We start from the raw sequence: 24,617 nt of genomic DNA, 5'->3' as shown, positions 1-24,617 counted from the left end.
CTGATGCCGCTACCACAGCAGCAGCGACCAGGGGCCCAGGACCCTTTTAAATTGCCCAGGACCCTGGGCAATTGCCCTCTTTGCCCCCCCCACCCCCCGTCAGCCAGCCTGTCTCTCTCACTGGGCACACACAGAAATTATTAAGTTCGCTGCCTCCAAAGAGGCAGAGCACAGACCAGCCTGTTAGGTTACATGAAAACTGATCCTTCACTGTAATACACAGCACTGAGATGGTTTTGTAATAAAACAAGAATAAGTTTATTAACAAAGAACAGAGATTTAAGTGATACTAAGCAAGAGAAAAAGAGACAGGTCCGGTTACAAACAAAATAAAACATGCTTTCTAATGACAAGAACGTAATCTTAAAAAGTTACATTCTTAACTTTCCTCAACTTGATGTAGGTACCAGCATTCCTAGCCTTTCAGGCTAGGGAGATTCAACTTTCACAGACTCCAAGGGTGCTGTACCCTTTGTCTCCTCAGTGATGGATCACTAAAATGTCTTTTTGCTCCCCTTCTATTACTCAAAGTCCATTGTCTCCGCCTCAAGAGCCAGGAAGGCTTCCTGGGGTGTAGATTCGGTCCCCCAATGTGATTGTTAAACAGTCTTTTCCCCCACCTATTTAACTTGATGGCTTTGTTCTTCCATTGTCCTCTGCTTATGACAAAGCTGGTCAGACAGGTAGGTACACATTTCTTTATCTAGGGCAGTCTGGTTTTATGGTCTGCCTCTCAAAGACATTTTACGAACATATTTCCAGCATACATTTATAACTCTCTGTAATCAACCCACACATACATCAGTGATTTTTGGGGTGACCAGTGTGTCACCAGTTTACATATGATACCTTACATGATACCTTTGAGATGCATATAGTGTGACAACAGTATGTTGGGGCAATGAGTATGGGAGGCTTGATGTGAGTTATAGTATGAGAGCCCTATGGCAGTTGGCCATAAGGGACTCCCAAGGTCACAAGAATGTGAATTAAAAACAGAACTGGAGTCCCATGTGCACACTCTTGGTTCGACTTGCGTCCTGCGAGTTACCAGACATACATCAAAAAGCTTCCCATTGATCCCTCTGGGTAGACATACCCTGAGTCTGTGGGAGCTGTGTCCAGGCTCCCAGTGCACAATCTGCTTGATCTGTTCATAGATGGTTTTCTACAGGGTTGGTTATCTCTGGGCAGCTTTAAAGTGCGTCCTGAATCCACAGTCGGAGAATCTCTTTGGGGGGAATCACGTGCACAGCCACGTCACAACATTCAGTCCCCTCACTCCTGCAGTGTATTAGCATTGCAGGGGACTCAGTAACTTTCTGTAAAAACAAAGACATGCAAAGCATCTGAGCAGCCTGTGCTGATGTAGTATTGTCCTGCAGGGGCATTTTGGAGTTAGAAACCTTTTCTGCCTACATTTTGCTTGCCCTCCAAGGCCCTTCTTGCCTTGTCTGGCATAATTCCCCAGAGCCCCAGCTCTGCAGGGCCCAGCAGCCCCAGAAACTTGCTTCCTTCTCACTCAGCAAGGACTCAGAGAAGCTAGAGGTCATTTAATTAACCTCAGGCCACGCTTGCAGAGTCATTCCCCAAGGTATGGTATCCAATGCTTTCCTCAGTCTTATGTGTGGTGTCCTAAGCCACGTGCTTCCTTTGGGAGACAGCTGCATAGCTTCAGGCTGCCAAGAAGCATCTCCTACTAGACAGACGGAGTTATCCTTTTCTTAATAGAATCCCATGTTTCCTATTGATTCCCTTCAGCATGTTTGAAGGAATCCCTCCCGCCCCCCACTCCCAGAGGATTATGGCCCTCAGGTCATTTGGGGTGGGGTTTTCAAAGGCACCTAAATGACTTGGGGTACAAGTGCTTGTTACTGGCTTTGCAGTGGGGGGCACCCTGAGCCAGCCTTGCTGAGTAATGTGGGTTTCCCAACTCTGGCAGCCAGCCTGCTCCTGATGTGAGGATTACAGACCTGAGCCCTCAACCTGGCCAACAGGGGCAGCAAAAGCAAAGCAATGGCTCTGTGTGGGATCAGCACCATGGGTATCTGTGCCCTCTGATCCACTCCCTTTGCAGAGCATTTCCCAGATAGGTAACTGCCTTGGGATGCCACTGTCTGCTGGGGGAGCCTCTATGGCCAAAGTACGGCTGTCTAGGCCATGACAGCTGAGGCTGGGACTCCCTATGGGATAGGCTTTACCAGCCTGCAAAGGTGACTAGTTTCCAGCCTAGGAAATCCCCCTCAGAGTAAGTGGGGGAAGAGCTATCCCCCACTGGCTGATTCTCTCCCTGCAAAGAGAAACGCAACAAATGCAGGAGCACGGGAGAGGCAGAACAGGGGAGGATGATGTGCTTGGAAAGCAGCTTGTCAGACATTCTTGCCCCTCTAGGATGCTGGAATCCACAAGTGGTGACTTTTGTTTTTGCCGGCAGGTGCTTTTGAAGAGGTGTGTATTGGGGATGAGGTGCTTTTGAAGAGGTGTGTGCCAGTTTTGGGGGGAGGTTATTTTCAGCATATTTATACACTTCTTTCATATTCTAGTTATTGAATATGATAGAGGTATATAAAATCATGAGTGGTGTGGAGAAAGTGAATAAGGAAAAGTTATTTACTTGTTCCCATAATATAAGAACTAGGAGCCACCAAATGAAATTAATGGGCAGCAGGTTTAAAACAAATAAAAGGAAGTTCTTCTTCACACAGCGCTCAGTCAACCTGTGGAACTTCTTGCCTGAGGAGGTTGTGAAGGCTAGGACTATAACAGGGTTTAAAAGAGAGCTGGATAAATTCATGGAGGTTAAGTCCATTCATGGCTATTAGCCAGGATGGGTAAGGAATGGTGACCCTAGCCTCTGTTTGTCAGAGGGTGGAGATGGAGGCAGGAGAGAGATCACTAGATCATTACCTATTAGGATCACTCCCTCTGGGGCACCTGGGATTGGCCACTGTTGGCAGACAGGATACTGGGCTGGACGGACCTTTGGTCTGACCACTATGGCCATTCTTATGAACGTATGTCTCTCACTGGTATCTTCACGATTTTAATAATGATTAAATTATGAACTACATAATTCCTTTATCATGAATTACAGTATATTAAAATCATTGCAGTCACCTACAAGCTGTCTTCACTAACATCCCAGTTTAAACACATTCTGTCTCACTGTAGCTTTCTGGATGAAAGTGTCTGCAAACTTATTTACATCTAGTTCCCTAGTATGGTCTTGCTGCACGTTAAGGACAGCTACTTTATTCAGTTGCGTCTGTCCCATTGATGACTGGAGATAATTTTAAAGTCTTCTGGAGAGTGAGCGTTCTGCAGTTCAGGACGATACAGACACAGTGAGAAGTATTCTTATAAATGTGCAGTACTCCGGAAACATAGTGCTTCCAGAATACTGCCAATGACTCCAACAGCTCTTTTTTTGATGGGTAACAACTAATTTAGATCCCAACTATACCTAAAAAATGATGGGATTATATTTTTCCATGTGCATTACTTTGCATTTAACAGTGAATTTCATTTGCCATTTTGTTGCCCAGTCACCCAGTTTTGTGAGATCCCTTTGTAACTCTTTGCAGTCTGCTTTGGACTTAACTATCTTGAGTAGTTTTGTATCATCTGCAAATTTTGCCACCTCACTGTTTACCTCTTTTTCCAAACCATTTAAAATATGTTGAATAGGACTGGTCCCAATACAGATCCCTGGGGAACACCACTATTTACCTCTCTCCATTCTGAAAACTGACCATTTATTCCTACCCTTTGTCTCCATCTTTTAACTGCAAAAAGAAAAGGAGAACTTGTAGCACCTTAGAGACTAACCAATTTATTTGAGCATGAGCTTTCGTGAGCTACAGCTCACTTCATCAGATGTATACCGTGGAAACTGCAGCAGACTTTATATACACACAGAGATCGTGAAACAATACCTCCTCCCACCCCACTGTCCTGCTGGTAATAGCTTATCTAAAGTGATCATCAGGTGGGCCATTTCCAGCACAAATCCAGGTTTTCTCACCCTCCACCCCCCCACACAAATTCACTCTCCTGCTGGTGCTAGCCCATCCAAAGTGACAACTCTTTACATAATCAAGTCGGGCTATTTCCTGCATAAATCCAGGTTTTCTCACATCCTCCCCACCCCCATACACACACAAACTCACTCTCCTGCTGGTAATAGCTCATCTAAACTGACCACTCTCCAAGTTTAAATCCAAGTTAAACCAGAACATCTGGAAAAAACCAGAGGAAACAGGCTACCTTGCATAATGACTTAGCCACTCCCAGTCTCTATTTAAGCCTAAATTAATAGTATCCAATTTGCAAATGAATTCCAATTCAGCAGTTTCTCGCTGGAGTCTGGATTTGAAGTTTTTTTGTTTTAAGATAGCGACCTTCATGTCTGTGATTGCGTGACCAGAGAGATTGAAGTGTTCTCCGACTGGTTTATGAATGTTATAATTCTTGACATCTGATTTGTGTCCATTTATTCTTTTACGTAGAGACTGTCCAGTTTGACCAATGTACACGGCAGAGGGGCATTGCTGGCACATGATGGCATATATCACATTGGTGGATGTGCAGGTGAACGAGCCTCTGATAGTGTGGCTGATGTTATTAGGCCCTGTGATGGTGTCCCCTGAATAGATATGTGGGCACAATTGGCAACGGGCTTTGTTGCAAGGATAAGTTCCTGGGTTAGTGGTTCTGTTGTGTGGTATGTGGTTGTTGGTGAGTATTTGCTTCAGGTTGCGGGGCTGTCTGTAGGCAAGGACTGGCCTGTCTCCCAAGACTTGTGAGAGTGTTGGGTCATCCTTCAGGATAGGTTGGAGATCCTTAATAATGCGTTGGAGGGGTTTTAGTTGGGGGCTGAAGGTGACCGCTAGTGGCGTTCTGTTATGGGACTTAAACTTGCCCCATAACATAAACTTGCCCCATAACATAAACATTAAACATAAACTTGCCCCATAACCTCAGCCATGCGGAACGCAATGCCATCCACAGCCTCAGAAACAACTCTGACATCATAATCAAAAAGGCTGACAAAGGAGGTGCTGTTGTCATCATGAATAGGTCGGAATATGAACAAGAGGCTGCTCGGCAGCTCTCCAACACGAGTTTCTACAAGCCATTACCCTATGATCCCACTGAGAGTTACCAAAAGCAACTACAGCATTTGCTCAAGAAACTTCCTGAAAAAGCACAAGATCAAATCCGCACAGACACACCCCTGGAACCCCGACCTGGGATATTCTATCTACTACCCAAGATCCATAAACCTGGAAATCCTGGGCGCCCCATCATCTCAGGCATTGGCACCCTGACAGCAGGATTGTCTGGCTATGTAGACTCCCTCCTCAGGCCCTACGCTACCAGCACTCCCAGCTACCTTCGAGACACCACTGACTTCCTGAGGAAACGTCAATCCATCGGTGATCTTCCTGATAACACCATCCTGGCCACTATGGATGTAGAAGGCCTCTACACCAACATTCCACACAAAGATGAACTACAAGCCGTCAAGAACACTATCCCCGATAATGTCACGGCTAACCTGGTGGCTGAACTTTGTGACTTTGTCCTTACCCATAACTATTTCACATTTGGGGACAATGTATACCTTCAGATCAGCGGCACTGCTATGGGTACCCGCATGGCCCCACAGTATGCCAACATTTTTATGGCTGATTTAGAACAACGCTTCCTCAGCTCTCGTCCCCTAAAGCCCCTACTCTACTTGCGCTATATTGATGACATCTTCATCATCTGGACCCATGGAAAAGAAGCCCTTGAGGAATTCCACCATGATTTCAACAATTTCCATCCCACCACCAACCTCAGCCTGGTCCAGTCCACACAAGAGATCCACTTCCTGGACACTACAGTGCTAATAAACAATGGCCACATAAACACCACCCTATACCGGAAACCTACTGACCGCTATTCCTACCTGCATGCCTCCAGCTTTCACCCTGACCACACCACACGATCCATCGTCTACAGCCAAGCTCTGCGATACAACCGCATTTGCTCCAACCCCTCAGACAGAGACAAACACCTACAAGATCTCTGTCAAGCTTTCTTACAACTACAATACCCACCTGCAGAAGTAAAGAAACAGATTGATAGAGCCAGAAGAGTTCCCAGAAGTTACCTACTACAGGACAGGCCTAACAAAGAAAATAACAGAACGCCACTAGCGGTCACCTTCAACCCCCAACTAAAACCCCTCCAACGCATTATTAAGGATCTCCAACCTATCCTGAAGGATGACCCAACACTCTCACAAGTCTTGGGAGACAGGCCAGTCCTTGCCTACAGACAGCCCTGCAACCTGAAGCAAATACTCACCAACAACCACATACCACACAACAGAACCACTAACCCAGGAACTTATCCTTGCAACAAAGCCCGTTGCCAATTGTGCCCACATATCTATTCAGGGGACACCATCACAGGGCCTAATAACATCAGCCACACTATCAGAGGCTCGTTCACCTGCACATCCACCAATGTGATATATGCCATCATGTGCCAGCAATGCCCCTCTGCCATGTACATTGGTCAAACTGGACAGTCTCTACGTAAAAGAATAAATGGACACAAATCAGATGTCAAGAATTATAACATTCATAAACCAGTCGGAGAACACTTCAATCTCTCTGGTCACGCAATCACAGACATGAAGGTCGCTATCTTAAAACAAAAAAACTTCAAATCCAGACTCCAGCGAGAAACTGCTGAATTGGAATTCATTTGCAAATTGGATACTATTAATTTAGGCTTAAATAGAGACTGGGAGTGGCTAAGTCATTATGCAAGGTAGCCTGTTTCCTCTGGTTTTTTCCAGATGTTCTGGTTTAACTTGGATTTAAACTTGGAGAGTGGTCAGTTTAGATGAGCTATTACCAGCAGGAGAGTGAGTTTGTGTGTGTATGGGGGTGGGGGGGATGTGAGAAAACCTGGATTTATGCAGGAAATAGCCCGACTTGATTATGTAAAGAGTTGTCACTTTGGATGGGCTAGCACCAGCAGGAGAGTGAATTTGTGTGGGGGGGTGGAGGGTGAGAAAACCTGGATTTGTGCTGGAAATGGCCCACCTGATGATCACTTTAGATAAGCTATTACCAGCAGGACAGTGGGGTGGGAGGAGGTATTGTTTCACGATCTCTGTGTGTATATAAAGTCTGCTGCAGTTTCCACAGTATACATCCGATGAAGTGAGCTGTAGCTCACGAAAGCTCATGCTCAAATAAATTGGTTAGTCTCTAAGGTGCTACAAGTCCTCCTTTTCTTTTTGCGAATACAGACTAACAGGGCTGTTACTCTGAAACCTATCTTTTAACTGGAGTGCCTGGCAATACTTTCAGGATCATCTAACGACCCTTAACAAAAGGCTTGTCATTAAATTACATTATCTTAATCACCCTGTCTCTATTTATAAACAAACTCCCTGCCCCAAGGGCAGAAGCTGGGAGCAGCACTGAACTTATCACATTCCACACCCAAGCTCTATCCGGGGCTAGGGCCTTCCCTGTGAGCAGACCGCCAGTGCGAAACTTGGGCGGCAAGGGGGCTTGAACCACTAGGGCTCGTGGGTGCTGAGTATCTCCTATTTTTTTCCCCGTGGGTACTTGAGCCCCAGAGCACCCATGGAGTCGGAGCTTATGCTGGAATCCAAGAGCTTTGTGCACACTGACAATGATTGTCCCAGTGTAACTGCATTGATGTCATTGCACATCATTAAGCTGTATCAGGACGTGCTCTACTGTGCTGGTGCAGTCCTGATGCCTTCCGCTGTTCTGAGTCTCCTCACTAGGCAGGCCTAGATGACCAGCCCAAAGCTCTGGCCTGCTCCCAGGCATAGTCAGCAGCCTTCGGCACCCAGCCAGATTCACGGGCATTGACCCCAAGCCAAGACCCTGCCCATTGTGGATCTAGAAGAAGCTGGGATTGCTATTGGGGAGCACAGAGCTGGCAGCATCCCCAGCAGTGGAGTCATGCTGTCTGCCATCTCACTAAGGCTCAGTTTACACTGTGGGCACCAGGAACAGCTATGCTTGTGAACACCAAGTGTCTACTCTGCACGCACACGCTGGCAGAGGCTGCATGGTGTCTGCACACCTGCAGCAAGGGGCCATGCATGTTGTAGGATTGCCAGGTGTCTGGTTTTCTAGCAGAATGTCTGGTCGAAAAGGGACCCTGGCGGCTCCGGTCAGCACTGCTGACCGGGCCATTAAAAATCTAGTTGGCATTGGGCTGGCAGGCTCCCTACCTGGCTTCACAAGGCTCTCCGGAAGTGGCCAGCATATCTCTCCACCCCTATATGGAGGGACAGCCAGGGGGGCTCTGTATGCTGCTCCTGCCCCAGGTGCCGGCTTCAGCTCTCCCATTGATTAGGAACCATGGCTAATGGGAGCTGCAGCAGTGGTGCCTGTGGGCGGAGGCAGCGCGCAGAGCCGCCTGGCCATGCCTCTGCCTAGGAGCCGAGGGTCATGTCACCACTTCCAGGGAGCCGCCCGAGGTAAGTGCCACCTGAAGCAGAGGCAGAGCCTCAACAAAGGGGTGTGGCAGGGGTGGGGCAAGGGTGTTTGGTTTTGTACAATTATAAAGTTGGCAAACCTACACGCATGACATCTGCAAACCTGCCCTAGGGGTGCCACACAGTGTGTTTGTTAGCATTCTTTCCAGCCCAATTCACTTCCCTGGAGGGACTCAGCCCAGTGCAGCCCCGCTCTGGTTGCTGCTGGTATTACTGCAGAGCCCAGAGCAGCCAGAAAAAGTACAGGCCAGGGCTATGCTGCCCGTGCCTCCAGCACAAGGAACCTGCAGCTCATTACTCAGCCATGCAGCAAGGATGGAGGGAAGGGATGAGGCACTCAAATGGGGAGAGTCAAAACAGGAGGAGAAAGGGGACAACCCCAACAGGGGTTTGTGGGGACAGCCACATGGGGCAGGGCAGGAGCCTGGGGATGGCTGGGCTTCTGGGAACGCAGGGTGGGAATAGGTATGCAGGGAAATAGCCTTCTCCTTCATGCTGGAAGGACTGTTTGGCTTTGAAATACTTTCGTACTTCCCTAAATACATAACACTGTTTGCTCCCGCTGCATTGGGCCCTCCATGGCTGTAGCCCTCTGCGTGACACTACAGCAGACTGTGTTCTCCTGGAGGCTGAACCCCGCCCCATTGGCCCAAGTGGGAGGGGAGCATGCTCAGGATGCCTGGCTGTCATCTCACAGCTCAGGGCTCCACTTAGGAAAGCAGAACAGGCCAACATTGCTAATGGAGGGGCCCTATGCTGGCCACCTGCATCCATAGGTAGGGGCTTAAACAAGCGATCTCATTCCTAGAGCTGCTGAGACCCTGCAGTTTGAGTCAGTGCTTGGATGCCCTAAAAACCAGGCCACTTGCTGAGGTGCCTAAATTGAGATTTAGGCACTTAGCTTCAGGCAGCTGTGTTTGAAAATGTGCCAATCATTCCCCTCTGGATTTCAGCTCCACTTGGAAGGAGCAACATCCACTCACTCACTCAGTCTCTTCCTCCCTGGAAATATACAGCATCCCAGAAATAACAAGGAAGACAAAGAAATTACCAGGGTGTCTGGTAGGACAATGACTGGACAGCAGGAATACTGGAAGATTTGACTGATTTTCCAGGCCAGGAAAGGCAGGGCCAAGACACCTACAACAAATCCCGCGAAGGACACCACGGCAGTCATCATCCATGTAGATCTGCCACCATCTAGAGACAAAGGAAGGAAGGAGGACTTCAGCAGAGAACCTTCGAGGGCAAGCGACACAATTACAGATCCTGAGAGAAATGCAGGGCCTGTCCTTCTCACTGACCCCAATGGGAGCCGTGAGTCCAAAAGAATCAAACACTGCCCTGCCAGTGCAGGGATGATTCTTTCCCACACACCCACCCCGCTTGCAGAAACAATTGCAGCAGGCTGTGTACAGGGCAAGAGACAGCAGCAGAAGTGAAGAGGAGAGATGCTGGCAGACTGGGCAGCTGCACAGAGAGTCACTGCACCATGCTTCCCTGATACTACTGGTGAGGAAGTCTGGTCATCACCTGGCCCGCGAACACACTGTGTTTGGCTGAAGTTGCTGCTTCTGTTGATGGCCTCTACGTAGGTCTGGGCTTTCACACAGTACTCAGCTCCTGCTTCCATGGTGTCCAGATGCACCACAGAGCTGATCCCCTTCACAGTCTTCTTGTGCACCTGCCAGAGGCGATGACAAGGAGGTCAGAGTCCAGAGCCCAGTGAGAGCAGGGGGCTTGCGGGCAATGATGGCCTGATTGTAGGCTGTAGGGAGAAAGGGCTGGGAGAGTCAGAGAGGAATGGGGAGAAGGGAGTGGGAACTAAGGAACCAAGAGATAGAAAGGGAAAATGGAGGGGGAGGTTATGGGGTGGGAAACAGCGCAGCAGAGTGAGACTGGACAGCCACCGGGGTAGAAGGGATGGGATGAAAGGCACTATAAGCCAAGGGCAAACAGAGGCTTGATTGGAGCGAATGCCTGTGTCAGGAGGTTGTGAAGGCATCTCCATGTACAGGGGGAAGGGAAGGGAGGGGAGGCCACGGGGCCTAGAGCCCTAGGCAATTGATTCTGGGTGCCAGAGGAAGGCAGGAAGAACTCTGTGACCCCAGGTTCCTGCTCGAATGCCATGCCCCTCTCCCGTCCATTAAATGTGTGCGATAACTCATTGACCAGGGCCTGTGAGTGAGAGGAACAAGCTCTCACACATGGTGAACGAGAGGTACAGGTGAGGGAAGGAATGAATGAGGGCAGGGATAGACTACGAGGGGAGAGAGTGCAGTGGCAGACAAACCTCTACTCTGCCCCGCACTCTGGACTAAAGTCCCCTCCACTCCACAATTTTGGGATCCCCTTACTTTATTTACATCTGAGATGCAGAATTGCAACAGAGGTTAGAGAGACAGAGTTGTTTCCGCTAAGGGAAGCATTCCATTTTCATTTGTGTCCCTCACTTCAGGCTTTTGTGACACATTCATCACACTGCTGACAGGCTGAGAGGAAGGCTTAATGTATTTGTTTTGCATGGAAATTCATTAGTTTTTCATTAAAAAAAAAAAACCTAAGGAACTCCATCATTTGCAACGGTAATGAACCACTGAATGGGTGTGAACCATTAATAATAATAGCACACTGCTATTACTTAAGCTACAGGAGGGACTCTGCTAACTAATAGCAATAGTGGGTTGTTATCTTCTGTGTGCCAGCCAGTAGAGGAAGCTGTATAAACACACATTTTGCTAGTTGCTTTTAATTCTGTGAATATTCCAGATGCAATGTGCATCTCCCAGCAGGCCCTGCTGAGCCTCCTGTGCCATATACATTCAATGTGCACAGAATTACAAACAGGACACAAGAAAATCAGAACCTCCTCCCCATCAGAATATCTTTCTCTAGGGGAAGGTGCATTGGGCTGGGAGCCAGGACACTTTGTGGTCTAGTCACTAACTATTGTTAATACTTCTCTGTAATACACAGCCCTTATTATAAATCCTCACATAGTCCCATTCTAAGAGGAAGACAAATATTAGCCTCCATATGTTTTAGCAAAGCACTAATTAACATGGGGCACAAGCTCGCTTCCGGTTGAGCTGGGAACAGAACCCAGGCTTCTAATATGACAGATGTTTGTCTCAGCCATTTAGCTACACTGTCTCTGAGAATGACTATGCCAAATTATGAGCTTGAGTATTCTGTCTGTAAAATGCAGAACTCCTGCATATGTAAAATGCTGTTTCAGTGAGTTACACATCATCCTCTAGTGGCTGGTCCATAGTGGATATGAGGCTTCTCCCGCTACCAGTTAACATAAGTAATCCTTCAGCTCAAGTAGTATCTATCAGTGCTAATGCTGCATGGCTCACAGCCTGCTCATGTTGCATTTGGGGAGGGGGGAGTTTTATAATTGAACATAAGATTGTTATTTTTATTATTTTAAACCTATGAAGTTATTTATAAAACACTGCAATCTTAATAACCTTCTGACACAAAGTCAGAAGTTGGGAAATGCCAGACTTAGAGTTGCCCGTGCAACTTCAGTCCTGCCCGCTTGTGTGAATGCATTATGTTTTATTTACATGGGAAAGTGGCTTTGTTTTAATTTAAATTGGGTTTTTAAAATCAACATCGTTAAACTGGTTCAAACTCCCGTGTGGTTGGTTTTATTCCTATTTAAATCAGGTACATTTGCTTAAATGATTCCTAATTAATTTAAGATAAACTGAAATAAGACTGATGTAAACCATAGTCAGTACATCCACACATAGGTTTGCAAGGGATTAAATTGGTTTAAAACCCTACCTGTAGTTAAATGGGTGTAGCATTGCCATGTAGGCAAGGCCACAATCTTTAATATAGTATTTTTTTCCACAGGACCCCTGCATCATTCAATGCACAGGAGGGGCCTGCTCTGGAGACGAATCAGGGATGTGTAGTAAAAGGAGATTGGGAAGGAGATAGGGAAGTGTTACTGCCATTATACAAGGAACTGGGGAGACCTCATCCAGAATACTGTGCGCTGACCTCCCATGTTTAAGAAAGATGAATTCAGACTGGAAGAGGTACAGAGAAGGGTTATTAGAATGATCAGAGGAACGGAGAACCTAATTTACAAGAGGAGACTTAAGGATCTTGGCTTGTTTAGCCTAACTAAATGAAGGCTGATTGCTCTCTATAAATAGAACAGAGGGAGAGGAATTAAGGCTCAATGTTGGCATAAGAACAAATGAATATGAACTGTCCATCAAAAAGTTTAGGCTTGAAATTGAAAGAAGGTTTCTAGCCATTGGAGGAGTGAAGTTCTGGAACAGCCTTCCCAGGGGAGCAGTGGGAGCCAAAAACGTAACTTGTTTTAAGACTGAGTTTGATAAGTTTACGGAGGGAATGGTATAATGAGGTCGCCTACAATGGCATGTGGCCCATCTGCAACTGCTATTAGCAAATATCACCAGTGGTTAAAGATGGGAGAGGGAGAGTTCCAAATTACTATAGACAGTTCTTTCCCAGGGATCTCTCTGGTGGGTCTTGCTCACACGCTCTGAGTAACTGATCATCATCTTTGGGGTTGGGAAGGAATTTTTCACAGGTCAGATTCGCAGAGACCCTCAGGGGTTTTCACTTTCCTCTGCACTATGAGGCATGGGTCACTTGCTGGTTTAAACTAGAGTAAAGAGTGGTTTCTCTGTAACTTGACGTCTTTAAACCATGATTTGAGGACTTCAGTAGTTCAGCCAGAGGTTAGGGGTCTAACACAGGAATAGGTTAGTGAGGTTCTGTGGCCTGCAATGGGCAGGAGGTCAGACTAGATCAGTGGTTTTCAAACTGTGGGTTGCGACCCAGTACTGGGTTGCGGAATGTAAGGCAATGGGTCATCGCAGCTCTGGTCTGCACTGGCTAAGGCAGGCTAGTCCCTGCCTGTTCCGACACTGTGCTGCGCTCCAGAAGTAGCCAGCAGCAGGTCCGGCTCCTAGGCAGGGGGGGTCATGGGGCTCTGCGTGCTGCCCTTGCCCCAAGCACTTGCTCTGCATTCCCATTGTCCGGTTCCCAGCCAATGGGAGCTGGGGGGTGCGGTGCCTGTGGGCGAGAGCCGTACACAGCCGTTTGTGCACCTCCGCCTAGGAGCTGGACCTGCTGCTGGCTGTTTCCAGGGCACAGCGCGGTCCGCAATGCCAGGACAGGCGGGAAGCCTGCCTCTGCACCCCAGCTGCACTGCTGACCAGGAACCGCCAGAGGTAAGCCCATGCCCCAGCCCTGCACCCCAATCCCCTGCCCCAGCCCTGAGCCCCCCTCAAACCTGGAGCCCCTTCCTGCACCCCAAATCTCTCATCCCCAACCCCACCCCAGAGCCTGCACCCCCAGCCCAGAGCCCCCCCCACACACCCCGACCCCCTGCCCCAGCCCTGAACACCCTCCCACACCCTGAACCCCTCATTTCTGGCCCCACCCCACAGCCTTCACCCCTGCACCCCAACCTTCTGCCCCAGCCCTGAGCCCCTCCCACACCCTAAACCCCTCATCCCCAGCTCCATTGGGTCATGGGCATTAACAATTTTCTTCAACTGAGTTGCCAGAAAAAAAGTTTGAAAACCACTGGACTAGATGATCAGAATGGTCCCTTCTGGCCTTAAAGTCTGCATCTAAGTGTGTGTGTTTCCAGTGGGGTCCTGCAGGGATCAGTCCTTGGCCCTACACTAGCCAACATTTTTATCAGTGACCTGGAAGAAGAAAAAGTCATCACTGATGAAGTTTGCAGATGAGACAAAAATTGGCAGAGTGGTAAATAATGACAAGAACAGGTCACTAATTCAGAGCAATCTGGATCTCTTGGTAAGCTAGACGCAAGAAAACAATATATGTTTTAACACAGCTGAATGTAAATGTATACATCTAGGAACACAGAATGTCGGCCATAGATACAGGATGGGGGGACTCTACCCTGGAAAGCAGTGTCTCTGAAAGAGATTTGCGGGTGATTTTGGGTAGTCAGCTGAATATGAGCTCCCAGTGTGACACTGTGGCCAAAAGAGCTAATGTGATCCTGAGATGCATGAACAGGGGAATCTCGAGTAGAAGTAGAGAGGTTATTTTACTTCTTTGTTTGGGTCTGGCATGACCGCTGCTGGAATACTGCATCCAGCTCTGGCATCCACAATTCAAGAAGGATGTTGATAAATTGAAGAGGATTCAGACAAGAACAACAAGAATGATTAGAAGATTAGAAAAAATGTCTTATAGTAATAGACTCAAGCAGCTCAATCTATTTAGTTTAAAGAGAAGATTAAGGAATGACTTGAAAGAGTTTAAATATCTACTTGGGGAACAAATATTTAATAACGGGCCCTTCAATCTAGCAGAGAAAAATATAATACAACCCAATGGCTGGAGGAAGATGAAGCTAGACAAATTAGGACTGGGGGAAAAGGCGTGAGTTTGATAGTGAGGGTAATTAACTATTGGAACAACTTACCAAGGGTCTTGGTGGATTCTCCATCACTGACAATTTTCAGATCAGGTTTAGATGTTTTTCTAAAAAGACCTGCTCTAGGAATTATTTTGGGGCAGTTCTCTGGCCTGTGTTATGCAGGAGGTCAGATTAGTTGAAAACAGTGTCCTTTCTGGCCTTGGAATCTACAAACCACAGCCTGCCCAGGCTAGGGGCAGGTCAATCAGACCTGGCAGAAGGGCAGACATCTTGACTTTGTGATTATTTTAATTGTAATGGTGCAATGTGCTTAAACATAAAGACTTGCTCTGTGACTTCTTGCATGAGAAGTGAAACACAAAATGGCAGCTGTCTTGGACAGGGACTTCCTTTCCAGTTACATTACTGCATACACCACAATTGGCTTATGATCGTAGCTGCTACATCAGAGGTGGGCAAAGTACGGCCCATGGGACCATCCTGCCCGGTCCCCGAGCTCCTGAAACTGAACTGGTGCTCTGTGCTGCCCCGTGGCGTGGCTGGCTCCAGCCGGGCAGTGCGGCTGCCTGTCCTGGTGCTCTGGACAATGCGGCTGTAGCACCCCCAGCCACCGGTGCTCCAGGCAGCGCGGTAAGGGGGCAGCTAGCAGGGGGGGTTGGATAGAGGGCAGGGGAGTTCGGGGTGGTGGTCAGGGGGCGGGGGTGTGAATAGGGGTCGGGGTGGTCAGAGGGTGGGAAACGGGGGTTGAATGGGGGCAGTCAGGAAGGAGAGGGGCGTTGGCTGGGGCAGCAGGGGGCAGTCAGGGGCAGGGGTTCCGGGGGCGGTCAGGGGACAGGGAGAACGGGTGGTTGGATGGGGCAGGGGTCCCAGGGGGACAGTCAGGAACGAGATGAGGGGTAGGATGGAGCAGTTGAGGGCAGTCAGGGGCAGGGGGTCAAGGGCAGTCAGGGAGAAGGGGGGATGGATGGGGCAGGAGCCCCGGGGGTGGGCAATCAGGGGACAGGGGGGGTTGGATGGGGCAGGAGTCCCGGGGGGCCGTCAGGGGGCAAGAAGCAGGGGGGTCAGATAGAGGGCGGGGGCCAGGCCACGTCTGGCTATTTGGGGAGGCACAGCCTCCCCTAACTGGCCCTCCATACAATTTCAGAAACCTGATGTGGCCCTCAGGCCAAAAAGTTTGCCCGCCCCTGTGCTACATGCTATAGCAGAGGACTAGAGAGGGCAGAAGGATGCTGTGCTCAGAAAAATATCCTATGCACTTTCATTCTAAGCCATGCAGTGTTCTCCATTCTCACCTGAGAGCAAGGGCAAAACTCACCCAACTTTCCTGGCCCTTCCTCCAATAGAATATGTGGAATTGAAAGGCTGGTCCCAGGTCTTCCAGCTTCACCAGTAAGTGATACCCGTCTGCAGAGACTTCCATTACGGGTGGGGTGAGGAAAGCTGTCAAACACAGAAGCAGCACTATTACCACCACCAAAGGCAATCCTGAAACCCCCTTTCCCAGACTGGAAGAGAGGCAGGAAATGTTCCCTTTTGTGACTCCCCTTGAGCTTTATTGGCAGCCAATTGCTTCTTTGTGGCGGTTTCCCTTGATCTTCCTCCCTCTCTACCCTGCTTTGTTTCTAGAGATAGTAGCAGCCCCTTGGGCCAGGGTGGATTTTATTCTGTTAGGTCGAGGTATTTAGCAATAGCTGAGTTGCACAAACTTTAATTGTTTTCTGTGGGGGGAGGAACTGTTTTGTTTGAAGGCCCCATCCAAGCAATAACAGAACCAGGTAGGGCAGAGGGTGCTGAGAAACCAGACCAGACTGGTTCTTCTGGACAAGGGGTGCTAACTCTCTCCAAAGGCCCAGAACACATGCTTTGAAACTCCTTTCTCTGACAAAAAGAAAAGGAGGATTTGTGACACCTTAGAGACTAACCAATTTATTTGAGCATAAGCTTTCTTGAGCTACAGCTCACTTCATCGGATGCACGAAAGCTTATGCTCAAATAAATTGGTTAGTCTCTAAGGTGCCACAAGTACTCCTTTTCTTTTTGCGAATACAGACTAACACGGCTGCTACTCTGAAACCTTTCTCTGACATTGGTTCCTATTGGCCTGATTTTCCAAAATGCTGACCCCTGTAGCTCCCATTAAGGAGTGGGGATTGTGGGTGGAAATCAGTCAGTCTGTTTCCTGCATACTGTAGGTGATTTTTATTCTTGCAGCGTTGTGTGTAACACTGCTGTAAATGACTCTTGTTGCATGGCTATTGTGATAATCAAGGCTTGCTACAGTTCTGGAATTAAGCCTTCCATGTTTGCAGTATTATAGGAACAAAGTTTGGACTCACTACTACTAAATACTGAAACATACACATATTTAAGTTACGGCGAGGGTTGCTAAGTGTAGTATCAGGGCAGTGCAGAGATGACCTTTGAGTCTCCTTTGCACACAACACAGGGTGCAAGTTGCAGGGAATGTGTGTTTGGCTATAGCTGAGAATCTGGCCCAACATCCCTTCCCCACAACAGGAAGGATAACATCCCTCTGGCCAAATACGTGTAGAGAAAGGCACTTGTTGGAATTTGTCCCCACACTCATTGCGCAGCCAGCATAGCAGTGTTCAGACACAGCAATGTGCGCAGGATGTAATCAGATCACATGTGCAAGGAGTTCTCCATAACTGGAAAGGCTGGAGAATCACTTTTCTTTAAAATGAAAGATGAGAATCTGAGGAACAAGATGCTGTCGCAAAAGTGTGCGACCTAGACCCAGTGTGACCTGGTCCAATTGGAGCCCAGGCCTGAGGTGAGCCACCAGTAATTTCTGGCTGTGTGTTAATATTAATAAATAAGTTGATAAATAGGATGAAATTCCATAAGGACAAATGCAAAGTCCTACACCATAACGAGGGCCACTAACCTCTCGTGAGCGCCTCGTGAGCTGGGTGTGAACCTGCATTCTATCTCTGCTCACAGTGCCTGTCAGCAACTACTCTCCAGCTAACCTACACACAGTCTAAATGTATGAAGGAACCCTGCTGGGGTAACAGTCCAACAAATGGTTGGCCTTCTCTGAGGGCTTCAGCCCTGTCTCTGGGCCTGTTTAAACTCTAGCCGCTTTCTCAGGCTCCAAAAGGAAACTTGTGCTCTTCTCAGGGCTTTGGCCACTTCACCAGTAGGGAGAACCAGTCCTGCCCACTACTCCGGGTCCCAACCAGAGACCCTATAAGTAGCAGCCACGTGCTGCTTTCTTTACTAGTTGCTACTGCTGTATTCCCTGGGCTGCTTTCCACTCTGTCCCATCACCTTCTTGGGTTCTCTGTCTGAGCAGGGTCTCTCCCAGGCCTGCTTGCCTAAAGAACTTGTAACAGTCTCTGCCCCCTTTTTGTCAGGGTTCTTTCTCCCAGGCCACTGTGCCTGGAGAGCTTCCAGTCCTATCCCTGCTGGAGCAGGGTTTCTCCCCAGTCTCTTTGCCTATGGAGTCTCACAGCCTTCTATTCCTTCATCCTTCTGATCCCCACCAGCAACTGACCTGCTCAGCCCCTGAAGCGCCTTTTAACTGAGCCTGCTGGGCTCTGATTGGCTGCTTCCCTGCAGCCTCTCTAGGCAGGCCTGGAGAACCCACCTTCACTGCTCCTTTCCTGGGGCAGGGTGGGGTAGGACCGCAAGGCCTCCAGCATGGTACACCCCGTCACATACACATAGGAAGGAATAATCAATTGCACAAGTACAAAATAGGAAATGACTGCCTAGGAAGGAGTATTGCAAAGAAGAATCAGGGATTACAGTGGATCACAAACTAAACATGCACCAACAATGTAATACTTTTGCAAATAAAATGGACATCATTATGGGATGTATTAGCAGGGCTGTTGTAAAAAAAACATGAGAAATAATTCTTCCACTCTACTCAGCATCAATAAGGCCTCAGCTGGAGTACTATGTCTAGTTCTGGACACCGCACTTGGAGAAAGATGTGGACAAATTGTAGGAAATCCAGAGGAGAGCAAAACAAAACAAAAAACAACCTTCCCCCACCCTACCCCCCAAAAAGATTAAAGGTCTAGAAAACATGATCTACAAGGAAAGAATGAAAATATTGGGTTTGGGTAGTCTAGAGAAGAGAAGACTGAAGGTAGACATGATAACAGTCAAGTATGTAAAAGGTTGTTATAAAGAGGAGGGTGATAAACTGTTCTCCTTAACCACTGAGAACAGGACAAGAAGTAATGGGTGAAAACAGCAGCAAGGGAGATTTAGGTTGGACATTAGGTAAAATTTCCTGACTGTAAGGGCTTTTAAGAACAGGTTTGACAAACACCTGTCAGAGATGGTCTAGATAACACTTAGTCCTGTATCAGTGAAGGGGACAGGACAAGATGATCTATCGAGATCCCGTCCAGTCCTACATTTCTTTATTATTCTAAGATTGTTATTACTTTTTAAGGAATTTAATTTTAAAATAACATTTATTGACATAAACTGTTTTTAAGAATTAAAAAGTAATTAAAGTGATCACTAGTAAATAAAAAGTATCTATTTTGTTATGTATGAGTAATGATATATTAATACGCAAATACTTAGTAACAGAACTGCAACTTATTATTTACTCCCTGTACTTACAGTGTGAATTGATCTGCTGTTTCAACATCAATGAAAACATTTTTTTTTCAAAAGGAACACATTTTATATTGGTTATCCCAGGTGGTGATGTGACTGTCAGGAGAAGGCAGAGAGCTTACTCGTTATGCGATTGAAGAGACCTTTTAGTGTGCTCCACTTTGAAACCTGAGAACCTAGGTTTGCCCTCACGCGTAGGTTATAGGGCACGGTGGCAGAGATGTCCTCTGTGACGTTGCACTGAGTCACAATGATGAGCGAACATTCGCTGATGGGTATCCAGATCTCGTTGGCATAATCTCTTTCATACTCCCTGGGGAAAGCAAAGAAAAGCACACAGGCAATACAGGATAAAATAACACACCTCTATCCTCACCCCTTAACCATCCCATATCCTCTAAGGACTCTACCCAGAATCAGCTTCACCTGGGTACTACTCCAGGTTTTTCTTCTCCAGGTTTTTCTTCTTTGTTACCAGAAGCACATGAAGCGTGACATCCACCATTTGCAGAGGGAGAGCATACAGCCACAAGCACAAGGCACATTTGAGAACTTAAGTGGAGTTTAATTGGCTCACAGGCCATGTGCTGGGCTCTGCTCAGGGGGAATTTCACCCTGGGGGACATGTCTAAGATTGAATTTTTAGTCATGTTTTAATTTACATGATCACAAATTCTACTGCAGACAAGATGCTAATGGACCGCTTGATGATTGCCGAAGATGAATCACTTGATGATTGCCCGGTTCTGTTCATTCTCTCTGAAGCACCTGGCATTGGCCACTGTAGGAAGACAGGATACTGGGCTAGATGGACATTGGTCTTACCCACTATCACCATTCTTATGTTTGTAGCTAGTCATGCAGCTTAGGGTTAAAAACACAACTAGGAACAAATGTTTGTGCCCTGTCTACAAAAGAATTCACAATTTTACGAATTAATATTTGTTAAACTAAAAATTCACATGCAGACAAACTCCAATAGAATCAGATGTCCAACGCTCCTACCACACAACCTGAGACTGTTTGCCATCAGAGGGGACCCCTGGGGCTGGCATAATGGGAGTGGCTGGAAGCAATAGGAGTGCATCTCAGCCTCCCTTATTCTTCAGTGTATCTGTGAGCGAGACGTGTGAAGCTGTTTGAGAAAACCCCTCCTTGGAGTGAATGAGAAAGCTGGAGTGAATGAACTCAGTGATGCAGCCGCAGTGACGATGCAGATGCTTTTAGCATTACAGTTTCTTTTTAGCAAGGTGACTGAATATTCTACTGACTTTATTTCTTCAGAACCCTCCTATATATTTTCCAAAATAATCTGCCGGCGGGGAAAAAATTCACTTGTATGTTTCTCTGTTCCCTCCCCCCCTTTGTCGGTTGCCTGTCTTCCTAGCTTGTGAGCTCTTTGGGGCGGAGACTTTGTTTCCATAGCGGTGTGGAAAGTGCCTAGCCCATAGTGGGCACTGCTGTGATCCAAATAACACACAATTAATGATAAAGACCTGGGCTGCAGGCAGGCTCCGCATGAGGCCAATGACATTTTCCCACTTCTGCATTATTATTGATGGAACTGTCACATTTCTCCCGTATCAGTGTGCATAGACCTATGTATGCCATGTGCAGGGGATGCAAAGCTTTTGTCCAACTAGCATCCAGAGAGGGGAGAAAAAACAGGCGAGTTACCCCTGAAACTCAACAGAGTATCTCACAGTTTCTCCAGGGACCGTCACTGGACTCCAGGTCAGGAAGTGCTTCATGTTGGTGGACAGGATAGAGATATTCTGAGGGGCTGGCAGCAGGGCTTCTTCATCTAGGATTCCACCAAAGAGAGAGAAACAGCTAGCTGTGACCATTTGCTAAATGAACATTACAGTTTGGAAGGACATGATTCGATGATGAAGCTTCACGACGTGCTTCATCGTTGCACTTCAACACTGCCACTCGAGCTCTGAAGGACTTTAAAAATTAGCATATAGGTTGAAATTATAATTGAAGATAGAATGATCAAGCACCTAGCTGTTTGTAATACAACAGGGACTCAGACCCAGGGCTGGTGCAAGGATGTTTTGCACCCTAGATGAAACTGCCACCTTGCACCCTGCTCCGCCCTGAGGCGTCCCCCCTGCAGCAGCTCCCCGCCGCCCCCCCTCCGCCCTGAAGCACCCCCCCCCACAGCAGCTCCCTGCCACCCCCCTCCACCCTGAAGTGCCCCCCCGTGGCAGCTCCCCGCCGCCCCCTCTTCCCTCACGGAGCCGTGCGGCAATTCCCCTCGGCCCGGGGAGCCGTGCGGCAACTCCCAGCCCCAGCTCACCTCTGCTCCGCCTCCTCTCCGAGCACGCCGCCGCCGCCGCCACTTCTCCCACCTCCCAGGCTTGTGGCGCCAATCAGCTGTTTGGCACGCAAGCCCGGGAGGGAGAGAAGCAGAGCGCGGCGGGGCGCTCAAAGGAGGAGGCGGAGCAGAGGTGAGCTGGGGCGGGAAGCGGTTCCCCTGTGTGCCACCCCCGTTACTTGCTGCAGGCGGCCTTCCCTGCGCCCCTCTGCCCCAGCTCACCTCCGCTCCACTGCCTCCCCGGAGCGCGCTTTTGGCCGCCCCCAACCACTTGGCACCCTAGGCGACCGCCTAGTTCGCCTAGTGGTTGCACCGGTCCTGCTCAGACGACCATGACTTGTGTAAAGGAAAATCATGCCTCTCCACTCCATTAGAGTTGTTTGAAGAGGTCAATAAAATAGTGGATAAAACTGGACCTTTTAGAAAGGCATCCAATCTAGAATGAGCAACTCTGAGTGATGGAGAACCCATCACATCCCTCAGTAAGTTGCTCCAGTGGTTAATTCCTCTTGCTGCCTTATTTCCAGTCTGAATTTGTTTGGCTTCAGCTTCCAGCCATTGGGTCTTGTCCTGCCTTTTTCTGCTAGATTAAAGATCCCTCTAGTATCAGATATCTTCCCCTTAATCATCTCTTGGATAAACTTAATAGGCAAAGCCTCTCACTGGGAGGGAGGTTTTCCAAACTTTGGATAAGTACTATAGTTCTTTTCTGAACCCCTTCTAATTTTTCAAATGTGGACACGGGACCTGCATGCAGTATTCCAGGCATGGTCCCATGTGTGCCATATAAAGGGGTCTTACTGTTGTCTCACTACCCCCTCATAGCATGAGTTGGCAGTTCAGCAGCTCTGCCCCACTGTCCTCCTCTGGGTGTCAGGGATCACGGGGGCCAACTTTCATCAGCGCCGGTGGGTGCTCACGCCCCGTCCCCACCCCGCCCCAACTCCACCCCTCCCTGCCTCTATTCGATCCCTCTCCAAATCCCTGCCCTGGCCCCGCCTCCTCGCCCAAGCACGCCGCGTGCCCCCTCTTCCCCCCCCAGGCTTGCCACATGAAACAGCTGTTTCGTGGCACAAGCGCTGGGAGGGATGGGGGAGAAGCAGGACCCAGCGGTGCGCTCCGGGGCGGAGGCGGAGCGGAGGTGGGGGGTGGGGGGTGGGGTGGGGAGCTGCCGGTGGGTGCACCCAATTTTTCCCTGTGGGTGCTCCAGCCCCGGAGCACGCACGGAGGTGACGCCTATGTCAGGGATGTGGAATGATGATGACTTGGCCCTCTGGCCAGGTCACACTATAGGTCCTCCCCTTCCAGGTGTTGATTGCCAGGATCCATGGATTAGAATTCTGAGAGCCAGGGTTAGCTGATATTTCCACAGTGCCACCATATAGCCCTGCAACCAGGGAGCACTGTGGGGAGTAGGTGCTGTAGGACATACTGCCCAAGGGATCCAGAGTGACGACAGTACCCTGAGGTCCTCTGATTGGCCAAGCACCCTATTTAACCCTCCAGGGTGGCCCAGGAACTTTTGTGGGCAATCACATAGACTTCTGGTCTGCTGCAATGCCAGACCTCACCTTGTATCCTGATCTCTGGTCTCTGATCCCAGCCTGACTCTTGCCTCCTGACTCCAGCCTGGTACTACCTCTGATCTTGGGTCTTCAACTATGGCCTGACTCTGACCCTGATTCCTGCCTCCTGATTCCAACCTGGTACTGCCTCTCATCTCTGGTCTCTGATCCCAGCCTGACTCTGACCCTGACTTTTGCTAACTAACAGTGGCTATGAACCAGAGTTAGGCCTGGCCTTGGCAGAATACTAACACACCAGGTATTGGCTAATCAAGTCAGCACATGCCTGACCGGTGAGGACGGTACAACAACACCCAGAATGCTCAAGTTACCACGTAAACAAATTCCCAAGAGGTAGCACAGGAACACACTGACCCCTCATAAGATAAGGAGGGGAATGACAGGATAATGGATGAGGATGTTTTGTTCAAACTAGCAGGTACAAGGTATAGGGGTGGTGACTAACAACATCTGGAATGTAATACATAAGTTGTGTGTATCAATGTATAAAAGGAGAAGTCATTGAAGGGGCATCTTTCTATCAACGAAGGGAACAGTATTCTGTTATGTTGACTGAGCCTTTATCTTGTCACGGGTGTACATGTTAAACTAACTCTGTCATTCCCTGATTTTTGAGTGCTTGACTTTGCAACCTTAACATTCATTTAACACAGTTTTGTATACAATTTCCTAAATTATTTTAAGACGCAAACTGAAAAACAAATCCCATCATACAGAAATTCAGGGCTCATCATTTAGATCCATTGCACAGGTCTCTGCCCCTTGAGTTAATGGGGTAACTAGCAGCGGCAGCAGACTACTGTTCTCTGTGTAAACCAGCTACTACAGAGGGGTAAGGCCAGAGGGTTTCAAAACTAGTTTCTGACAGAAAAGGAGTGTTGCTTCATTTACCTTATTTGTTCAAGCCCAGTTATGAGAGGAGTTTGTGCCAGTGGATTAGGTATTGAATTAGGCATAACTCAGTGGACAGGGCACTCGTACCGTGCTTTGTGGATAATAAACCTGGCTGAGCGCCTTCACCAACAAACTGAGCCTGTGGTCTTTCTTTCTGAATAACGTCAGGGTCTGCTGGATCAACATGCTGCACGCTCTGTGAGAGCAGCTAACACTGGAGTTCCAAGAATAGCAGCATTA

At 48.3% G+C, this 24,617-nt stretch overlaps 1 protein-coding gene across 1 annotated transcript in view; it reads right to left on the bottom strand.

Annotated features, from left to right (window-relative positions):
• Nucleotides 1–234: 234 nt before the first annotated feature.
• IL20RB (interleukin 20 receptor subunit beta) overlaps nt 235–24,617 on the bottom strand; it is a 36,899-nt gene continuing 12,516 nt past the window's right edge. The window contains exons 2-7 of the mRNA XM_048867354.2: nt 21,252–21,378; nt 19,697–19,887; nt 16,282–16,406; nt 10,082–10,232; nt 9,600–9,748; nt 235–1,322 (exon numbers count right to left, since the gene is read on the bottom strand). Coding sequence (XP_048723311.2) covers nt 1,197–1,322; nt 9,600–9,748; nt 10,082–10,232; nt 16,282–16,406; nt 19,697–19,887; nt 21,252–21,378 — 869 coding nt within the window. The 3' untranslated portion in view covers nt 235–1,196. The remainder of the gene's footprint in view (nt 1,323–9,599; nt 9,749–10,081; nt 10,233–16,281; nt 16,407–19,696; nt 19,888–21,251; nt 21,379–24,617) is intronic.

The sequence above is a fragment of the Caretta caretta genome, chromosome 10, assembly GCF_965140235.1.
Source record: "Caretta caretta isolate rCarCar2 chromosome 10, rCarCar1.hap1, whole genome shotgun sequence".
NCBI lineage: Eukaryota > Metazoa > Chordata > Testudines > Cheloniidae > Caretta > Caretta caretta.
This window is presented reverse-complemented; position numbering and strand designations above follow the sequence as displayed.